The following is a 10,160-nucleotide window of genomic DNA, read 5'->3' as shown; positions in this document are numbered from 1 at the left end:
TGTTCGCGGCCATGGCCGGACTAGGTGTGGGCCCTGCTGTGCTGCAAAGAAGCAATGGCCTCCCTAGTGTCAAAAGTAATCTGTCCTGGGGAAAATCTATTGTACTGGAACTTAATTGATGGCAGATTACAACACATTCATGTTTCAACCACCATACCCCTCCTCTTGCCTTCCTCCTTCCTTCATAAAAGAAAGATTAATGCCTCCATCCCTTTGCACCTGCATCCAGTGCTTTGAGTCCTCGTACCCCTCGCTGACGCTGTTTACCCCCTAAACTTTGCCCTTTGGCCCCGCCGTGGCACATCCATTCCCTAAAATTCAGCCCACTTATCAGCATGGCGAGTCAGAGAAGCCCAGCTTTCTTTTTTATAAAAAAAAAAACTGCACCTTTTTCTCCTCCGTGGTGACTTATTAGCCCCACACCTGCCGCACAGCAGCAAGCAGAAATCCCCCAGTCGCCTCTATACAGCAACAACAGCCATAAAGTGGCTCGTAGATTCGTAGTGGCTCGTAGATTCTTGGCCGCTGTTTCTGCCACTTAATGGTTTGCGGTTGTCCAGGACTGCAAATAGACACACACGGCTTGAAAATAAGGGTACACCAAATATACAAGTGCAAAAGAAATGCAAGAAAAGGTATGATAGTGAGTGATTAATGCCTTGTATTTGACTTGACTGGAGGTCTATAATCCCTCTGCAAATACTGATAGAAATGGTGCCTCACAAACGCGCAACAGCACCTGTCTACTCGCAGCATGCCAGGTGCAGACACACCTAGCGAGGAGCCTGGCCTCCACGCGCTGCCGTGCTTGTTTGTGCCAGACTTTAGAAACACATTAATGCTATTTCAAAACACATCCGATCAAGATTGCACCCAGATCTGATGCGGCGCGCATGGTTTTCCTTTGTGGTGCCTTTATCTGTGGGTTGCGCCTGAGCAATACACAATAGCCGCATCGCAATAGCATTTTTAGTTGTTGAATTGTATTACCCAATGTTTTAATGCAAGGTAGCAAAATCTGACAGGGTAGGACAAATTGACAGAACACCAGCTTTAACGTGAGGTAATTGCAATGGGGTCACACAAATAGACATACACTAATATTAAAAACATTACTCCGAAGGATGGCCAACAATCGGCACACCTGTAACATTATTCCCCGACGCCCTCTCCTTTACACCGCACAATTGACAAATTTTCCCAACTCAAATCAACCGTTCCTCTTAAATTTTTTGCCCCCTTCTAACTGTTATTTTTCAGAGTTATTTAAAGGCAATCAAGGCGCTGTTGCTCATGAATGTAAACATCACAATCTGATGTGAGGTGACATGGAGAGTCAGCAGGGTCCAATGCATCTGCTACAGTCTTTTTATGCGCAAATATGTGCACAGACAGGCAAGCTTATACCTGCACACACCCACACACAAATGAACACACACACACATTCACCACTACGCTGGACAGGTGCTTGGCAGCTTGTTATATGATATGTAATGTACCTGTGGACTGATAATATTGGGCAATGCCCGAGCTCCAGACTTTATGGTCAGGTTCATACTCCTCCCCGTCCAAATTGTGACACCATTCAGGGCTTGGGATGGAACCTGGACTCTCGGATCTTCTTCACTCCAATAGCACAAACTGCACACGGGACAAAGATCCCAGATCACCTGAGTCACATCCCACAGGTAGTGCTGCAAGTACTGCACTCAGATCTGTGAAACAATAGGAAGAACATACATATTAGTCAGAGCTAATTTATGTGAATGTGATTTAAAAAAATCACATGCAGTGCATCGATCTTGAAACATGATTTTTGAAATGTGAATTGCCGATATCAGACAGTTATCGATTTAAAACGCTAAGAATTAAATGAATTGTGATTTCTATATCGATTCAGTGCTTTTATAATATATACACATTAAATTACTACAAGCACTAATTAATGGACACCTTGAACAGTTTTCATCTCTCCTTCATGCGCTCAACTATAATATAAATATAATTCACTTTAATTCAAACACTCGTTATAATCGAATTCAATTTGAATTTGAATATCGTTTTTTTTCTTTCTTTTTTTTTTCCTCTACAACTCCTAGAAACAAATAGGACAATTGTGCAAGAGTGTAGTGTTACGTATAAAATGCATGGATAACATTGCTCATTTAAAAACACTGTTGAAGAGACCAGGATTGACCAATTAGTTTATGGTTTGATGCTGGTCTAGCACTAGGACACCAACATCCAAAACACATATATGCTGGTTTTAGAAGACACATATAAGATTACTCACTTTTTACTAGGATACAAATCTGAGAAATGGGAGTATTAAACAAAATGATCCATCTCTCTGATGTCTATGAGAAAAAATTGAGATAGAGAAATCTATTTTGCGATTTTCCATTACTATAGCTGGTAAAGTTCTTCACCTTTCAATTTGAAAAAAACTTACTAACACTTAAACACCACTAAGCCTGGTTTTGAATCTTGGTCTAATGCTCCTCATATCATCTTTATTAAATCTCTGAGCTGTTCAATATGATTTGTATGCACCAAAAACCTTTCTAAGGAGGAAAAAAACTACTCCGAGACTGACAGTTATTCCATATGGATTTGAACACAATGGCATGTATTACAGTGGCTGGTGTCTACGCAGCTGAACTCTGCATTGCAAGCACATGTTAGTCATCCAGAGGAAGCCAGAAAGGTGAGAAGGTCAAGTCAGGAAGTCAGATAATATGCTTAACACCTTGTTAAGAGTCAGAAGGAAATCTTGAGGGAATAATTCACTTTAATGTTTCTGTGCCCCCCTCTCTCTCACAGCACATTGTACACTCACAAACATCCTCAGGGCATTGAAGGATTAGGTTTTTGATAACATTTAAAAAAATGTCTTTGGGGCAATGATGCCGTGAAACAATGCCAAGGCCGGTTGGTACACTAGTAAACAAAGTTTACACAGCAGCAAGTGATTTTAATCTCTTGTACATTACAATATTTGAGTTTTTTTTTTTTTTTTTTTCCACGCCTGACAGCCTAACGTATATACCAGGGGACATTTCTTTCGAAACAGAGAGTAAATAATTCTGTCATCTCGAACCACTACGCAAGTTTTAAAACAAACAGGCTCAACATCATTCACAAGATTAGCATAGACAATAAATTGATTACTTGGAAAAACTTAAACATGGATGAACTTCTGTTTATTAAATGCAAGTCAATAGATAAAAATTATGGAGAACTTTTATTATTAGTACATATCAAAATAAAACAACAAAAAGATAAAAAAAAAAAATACCGGAATAGCTTCCACGCATGACAGATAACGGAAGTGAGAAATAAGTGTTTATTACCGTAGCCGAGATAACTCAAAGCGCTGCAACTTCAGAAAAAACATGCAAATAGAAAAAGTACCACTTAATCAAGAAAACATCTTCATTAGTTTGACAGCAGGTCCTGCAAATGCTCACAACGCAAACAAATAAATAATTTTATTTGCAGCTCGTTTCTTTGTTCGGTTGTATTTGGAGCATTTGCAGCACGTGTGTTGTCAAACTGATGAAGCTATTTTCTTAATCTGCAGGTGTTTTTTCTATTTTCTCTTTTGGCTATACCGTAGTTTATTACGTTTGTAATATGGATAGCCGGGACAATTTTTAATATAACTCTGACTGGATTCATCTGAAAGAAGAAAGTCATATGCACCTAGGATGCCTCGAGGGTGAGTAAAACACAAGGCAATTTTCATTTTTGGGTGAACTAACCCTTTAAGGTCAAAAGTTTTATATTTCACAAGTATTATATATTAAGATCGGTCAGTTTGACTCCCGGCTGGGTGGTCTGGAGACACACAGGAACTGCAAGGGGCCAGATCTTTTAGCCCAGCAAAGATATCAGACTGTGACCTGTCGGACTGGGAGTCAGGGGTCCCTTCCATTAAACTCATCTGAAACGGTACATACAAAAGCATCACACTGTGTAAACCTCTCTTTATGCGGGGATTTGCATTTTAGCGCAATGGACATTTTAACCTGTTTCCTCAGCTGTCATGCCAGATTCTGTGTTTCTTGTTTTGTTTTGTTTTTTTGCTCTAGGCTGATTGAATATTGTAATACCTTCAAGAGCAAAACAACCACCATCATTACACCCTCCCCTGCAGGGATATCTCAGTTCCTGAGAATGTCTTTTGTCTAGACGCTTCTGAGATACACACGTAACGCTAACAGTCAAGTACCTTGTAAAAACGTGATACTTTTAAACACTACGGTTCGCTTGTGTGCACAACTTTAGCTTATTTCTTATTCTATTTTCATCTTAGACTCTACTAAACAAACACACTTATACACACATTATACACCCACGCACACATATGTGTGTATATACAGTAAATATATATATATATATATATATATATATATATATATATATATATATATATATATATATAGGACATAGATAGATAGATAGATAGATAGATAGATAGATAGATAGATAGATAGATAGATAGATAGATAGATAGATAGATAGATAGATAGTTAGATAGATAGATAGATAGCCTCCATGTCTTCCTGCTCACACACACACATAGTTATTGTATGGGAGCAGCCCTCGGCTTACCACTCACACATACAATAGAGGCACTTGACTCTACACTTCAAAACATATGGGTGCTGTCAAGCTCGCTGTCATCTTCAGCCAAGTGCTTCTTGAGACGGTCATACCACAGCATAGAGTCTGTGTGGGAGTGCGAGTGGGGTTTGTGTACACCGGCCTATAGGCTGAATTAAGGCAGGGTCAGAAATTAATCGGGCCTTGGGGTAAAATGGCGTTAAAGTTGACAAATGGGATGATATTCAAAATATGTGTGCAAAAAAAAAGCCTAATAAAGCTTTCTCTGTAAAATAAAATGTCACACTAGTGTTCAAAAGATTGGGGCTGATATATTTTTTTATTATTTTGGAAAGAAGTCTCATGGCTTACAAAGGCATTACTTAAAAATATAGTAAAAAGTAGTTTGTGAAACAGCATTACACTTTGAAAAAAAAATCCTATTTCTATATTTTTAATACATTTTTACTTTGATGGCAAAGCTGAATTTTCATCAGCCATTACTCCAGTCCTCACATGGTCCTTCAGAAATGACACAGATTTGTAAATTTATAACATTCTAAATGTCTTTATTCTCTATCCTTATTGAATAAAAGTTTTAATATCTTAAAAAATTCTTACTCTAAACTTTTGAATATGTACGACTATACAATATGTATATACTGTACAGTATACAGGCAAACTGTATAGTTTGTTTACAAGTAATGTTTATATACATACATGACATGTTACTTAGAATGTTTATTCTCTGTAGTTGGTGTCCCCCGCCTTTTTATTTTTCCTCTCTCTACTTTCTCTCATTGGCCACAATGTATGGAGATTTGAAGACCAGGCATTGTGAGTCTGTGTGTGGTACAGGAGTCTCAGTGGACTGGTGGACTCGCTCATTGTCAAGGACAGTTACACTCTTGAGATGCAGCTGAAAGAAGTCGCTGTGGGGTCTGCCAATGACTGCTGGACCATAGCATGGGGGGCTGACAAAAAACTGGTCAGTTTTACAAAAAAAAAAAAACTTCCAGAATGGCCTATAGTGCTGTTTACACACAACCGCATTCAGACCGACTTGAAGAAAGTAAAAAAAGAAAGATCACTGACGTCCCCCCAAGTATCATTTTATGTGCAACATTGCAATAATTTGAAAGTAAATCACTAAACTGCAGCTCTACTATCATATCAGTGATAGATTATCTGTCTAGGCCCATAAGTGAGCAAACAAGACACTGATAGTCACTTTATCACTCCCCTGACAAAAAAATTAAATAAAAAATGAAGAAATCTCTCTGCAATTTCTGAATTGTTTGCTCTCTTTCATTAACTCTCAGTTTGAGTCAGATGTCAGTGCCCCAGCTCTTTATCCTTACAGGGGACGGTAAATTAGCGCACCGAGGGCATCTCAGACATACGCATTGTAGCTGAGGCTCGCTCACTGTTCGCCCGTCAGTGAGGCGGCGGTCAGCTCGGATTTATGACCACCACTCCACACGTCTGCCTTTCAGGGAGAGAATAGAGAGAGAAAAGAGAAAAAAGAAGGGAACGCAGGAGGCTGAGGCTCAGAGGGGAGAACACAACGCAGCCGGCATCACTGCCACACCCCACCTCGTCCCCCACAACGTCCCCCATTGTAAAGGCCTTGGACACTTTGAACCGAGGAATCAAACGGTACCAGTCTGATTCCCCATCAAAAGAACCCCCTCGCTTTCCCTCTGCTTCCAGTAAAGACCAGAAGAGAAAAGCTCTTTGCCATATTTATGACTTAGTCGCTGTGTAGAGAAAGCTGAAGCTCATGGTCTTGGTGTAGGACTTTGATTTTCTTTTGTTTTCTTTTATGTCTGAGGTACGGTGAATATTCAGTTCTGCTGCCCAACTGACCCCAGCGTGTATGGAGGAATATGCGAGACTCAATCTAATAAAGCGTACAGTGTGTGTATGAGATTAGATTTTGCCTTTAAGGGAAGGAATTTCTAAAAATGTCCCCAGAAGAATAGCAAAACTTAAGTCAAGTTCATAAAAGGAATAAATAATACTGTAATTCATATATTAAAATATGAATTATATTGCAAAAACAAAACAAACATTTTTAATGAGTACTTTTGTTCTGTTTTACAGTAAAAATACATAAACATATTTAAAACATCAAATTTATATCAAATGTGCTTGCAAAGCAAAATATTAAATATTACACTATATATACAATATAACTATATACAATATTATGATTGAACCTGTTTTTTTCTCATGATTTTTTTACAATTTCTAATAAAATTCAGTGAAGTTTATTTGCGGGAGGTGAGAGATCTGGAGAGACGTGCTTGAAAGATGTCCATCCGTGAACTGGTCTGACTGCAACTTCCTGCAGAGCTAAAGTGAAGATCTGGAAGAGAAGTAGAGCAGCCCTCTTGATAATAATTATTCTGGTTAATCTTAGTCATCGGTACTATTGTCTTCATAATGGTCAACACTGAAGCTCACTGGTAATGTAAAGAGAGTTCAGGGATAAATCAATCAAGGGTCTTTTGGCTCCATCATTATAAATGATAACCAAGTGTTCAAAATCAATGTTAGGAGAACTGTGTACCTGACAGGGCTTCTGAGAAGCTACTGTTCAGGTAAGTGCTACAGCTGAACTGGCTTGATGAAGGGCAGCTAAAACTGGAAAGAGAATTTGGGGTCACCAATGAACTTGGTGTGCCTGGAGTAATTGGGCTACTTGGAGTACTTTGGGTGCATGGAGTAATTGGGCTACTTGGAGGACTTTGGGTGCCTGGAGTAATTGGGCTACTTGGAGTACTTTGGGTGCCTGGAGTATTCAATTCAATTCAAGTTTATTTGTATAGCGCTTTTTACAAATCAAATCGTTACAAAGCAACTTTACAGAAAATTATGTTTCTACAATATTTAGTAGTAGCTAGTAGTTTGTGCACATTTGACATGATTTTAGAAAAAATAAAAATAATAATAATAATACAAGACGTAGTCAGCTAGACGATGAACTATCAATATTATTAATTAAGTTATTATATGATTCATTCACACATTTAGCAATAATTGTTAGTTCTGTTTGTTGATTCAGGGTTAGCATCATCTGAGGTCCTCTGAGGGTCAGCATCATCTCTTCTCAGGTGTTCTGGATCCAGACTGGAGCTTGTGTAAATCTTAGTTACCACGGGATGTAAATCCCGTGGCGAAACATAGAAACAAAATACAGACATCATTAGCATAGCTGCTGATCCAACAAAGTAAAATTAGTTTAACCCAAGCTAATGAATAAAAAAGCACCTTTGATCAGATGCAACTACACTCACAATTTAAAAGATACATTATTCGAATGCTTGGCGAAAGAGATGTGTTTTTAATCTAGATTTAAACAGAGAGAGTGTGTCTGAACCCCGAACATTATCAGGAAGGCTATTCCAGAGTTTGGGAGCCAAATGTGAGAAAGCTCTACCTTTCTAGTAGTAATTGGGCTACTTGGAGTACTTTGGGTGCCTGGAGTAGTTGGGCTACTTGGAGTACTTTGGGTGCCTGGAGTAGTTGGGCTACTTGGAGTACTTTGGGTGCCTGGAGTAATTGGGCTACTTGGAGTACTTTGGGTGCCTGGAGTAATTGGGCTACTTGGAGTACTTTGGGTGCCTGGAGTAGTAGGGGTGACTGGGATGCTTGGGGTTGTCGGGGTGGACAGAGTTGTTGGGGTCATTATCTCCTCTTCAGCCATTTCACGGTACTCTTGATTCAGATTTTGAGAGGCAGAGCATGCATCTTCTTCCTCATCTGTCAGTTGTAATTGTGGATTGGAGGTTTGGTAAGTGCTATGGCTGAACTGGCTTGATGAAGGGCAGCTAAAACTGGAAAGAGAATTTGGGGTCACCAATGAACTTGGTGTGCCTGGAGTAATTGGGCTACTTGGAGTACTTTGGGTGCATGGAGTAATTGGGCTACTTGGAGGACTTTGGGTGTCTGGAGTAATTGGGCTACTTGGAGTACTTTGGGTGCCTGGAGTAATTGGGCTACTTGGAGTACTTTGGGTGCCTGGAGTAATCGGGCTACTTGGAGTACTTTGGGTGCCTGGAGTAATTGGGCTACTTGGAGTACTTTGGGTGCCTGGAGTAATTGGGCTACTTGGAGGACTTTGGGTGCCTGGAGTAATTGGGCTACTTTGAGTACTTTGGGTGCCTGGAGTAATTGGGCTACTTGGAGTACTTTGGGTGCCTGGAGTAGTTGGGCTAATTGGAGTACTTTGGGTGCCTGAAGTAATTGGGCTACTTGGAGTACTTTGGGTGCCTGGAGTAGTTGGGCTACTTGGAGTACTTTTGGTGCCTGGAGTAGTTGGGCCACTTGGAGTACTTTGGGTGCCTGGAGTAATTGGGCTACTTGGAGTACTTTGGGTGCCTGAAGTAATTGGGCTACTTGGAGTACTTTGGGTGCCTGGAGTAGTAGGGGTGACTGGGATGCTTGGGGTTGTCGGGGTGGACAGAGTTGTTGGGGTCATTATCTCCTCTTCAGCCATTTCACGGTACTCTTGATTCAGATTTTGTTGTAATTGTGGATTGGAGGTTTGGAATTTCTGAAGTGATCAACAAACTTGAGAGTCAGAGTAGGTCTTGTTGGGGGTTCTGGAGAAGCTCTAATTGGATTAAGGCATCCAGGTACATGTGGTATAACCACATTGAATTTACTCCTGCTGGAATTATCCACATTTTGGTTCCTCTTGACATCTTGACAGGTAAGTTTAGTAACTCTTAATAGCTTGATTATTTGGTTGGAGATTTGGAGCTGAACTCTACAAGAAGGTAGTCCTCTAGGAGCAGGATTGGAAACCCCTGCCCAAAGGGGAGATTACATCTCGGTCAAGGTTAGGGTCGCACCACAGGATGAGGTTTGGGGAATCTTTACTCAAAAATGCAAATTTAGAATAATAGAAAGAGCATCACCAATGCACAAGAGCAGAAATCCTTCACTAAACAAAGCATACCACAGCATAGAGTGCCCATTCTGCAGCTGTCTCATATAGAGATTAACAGGACACACTCACACACTCACGTATTTTCCACACACACAGGCTTAATGACAGGCATTGTTCAGGGTGCACACAAAAAGAAGTCCTGAATAATTAACATGTGGGTCCTGCATGAGGGTCAGGAGGAAAGCATATTCATCACCATTTACAGCTAAAAAGGAGAAGAGAGATGCAAAGGCCAATCAGCCCAGTAGCTGACGCTGCCCTACTCCACTGAGCCTCAGAGCAAACAGTCTTTTGCCTGTTGCGGGCCCCTGGTTTCAAACAAGGGCCCTGAACACCCCCCTTCCCCTCGAAAACTCTGCCCCTCTGCAGGAGCAGCTGTCCAGTTCCCATCTCAGTATGCAGAGTGACTCTAAGATATGACAATTACCACTATATGAAGGAACCCATTCTCATAATTGGGATTAGAAACCCCATATAGCTAATTATGGAAGCAATGAGAGCAAAGCAAACAAATGAGCCAAGCCTGACTCTTTCTTCAGTGACTCTTGATGCTGATGCCTGCTGGGAGAGATTTATAGAGACTTTCCTCTAT

The 10,160-nt window shown here is 40.4% G+C and overlaps 1 protein-coding gene across 1 annotated transcript; it reads right to left on the bottom strand.

The window, feature by feature from the left end:
- Nucleotides 1–1,585: 1,585 nt before the first annotated feature.
- On the bottom strand, nucleotides 1,586–9,112 carry LOC113047746 (cell wall adhesin EAP1-like). Its single transcript, XM_026209027.1, has 2 exons — nucleotides 8,086–9,112; nucleotides 1,586–1,641 (listed from the first exon to the last, which is right to left on the bottom strand). The coding sequence occupies exons 1-2, from the start codon at nucleotides 9,110–9,112 to the stop codon at nucleotides 1,586–1,588; spliced, it is 1,083 nt and encodes a 360-aa protein (XP_026064812.1).
- Between the last annotated feature and the right edge of the window lie 1,048 nt (nucleotides 9,113–10,160).

This window comes from Carassius auratus, chromosome 29 (assembly GCF_003368295.1).
Source record: "Carassius auratus strain Wakin chromosome 29, ASM336829v1, whole genome shotgun sequence".
NCBI classification, from domain to species: domain Eukaryota; kingdom Metazoa; phylum Chordata; class Actinopteri; order Cypriniformes; family Cyprinidae; genus Carassius; species Carassius auratus.
The sequence above is the reverse complement of the archived record's forward strand: the minus strand, read 5'-3'. Positions and strand labels throughout refer to the sequence as shown.

Coding starts and splice junctions, on each gene's coding strand:
- LOC113047746 (XM_026209027.1), bottom strand. CDS start 9,112: ATGGCTGAAGAGGAGATAATGACCCCAACAACTCTGTCCACCCCGACA. Junction 1,642..8,085: donor AACTACTCCAGGCACCCAAA/GTACTCCAAGTA, acceptor TCCCGTGTGCAG/TTTGTGCTATTGGAGTGAAG.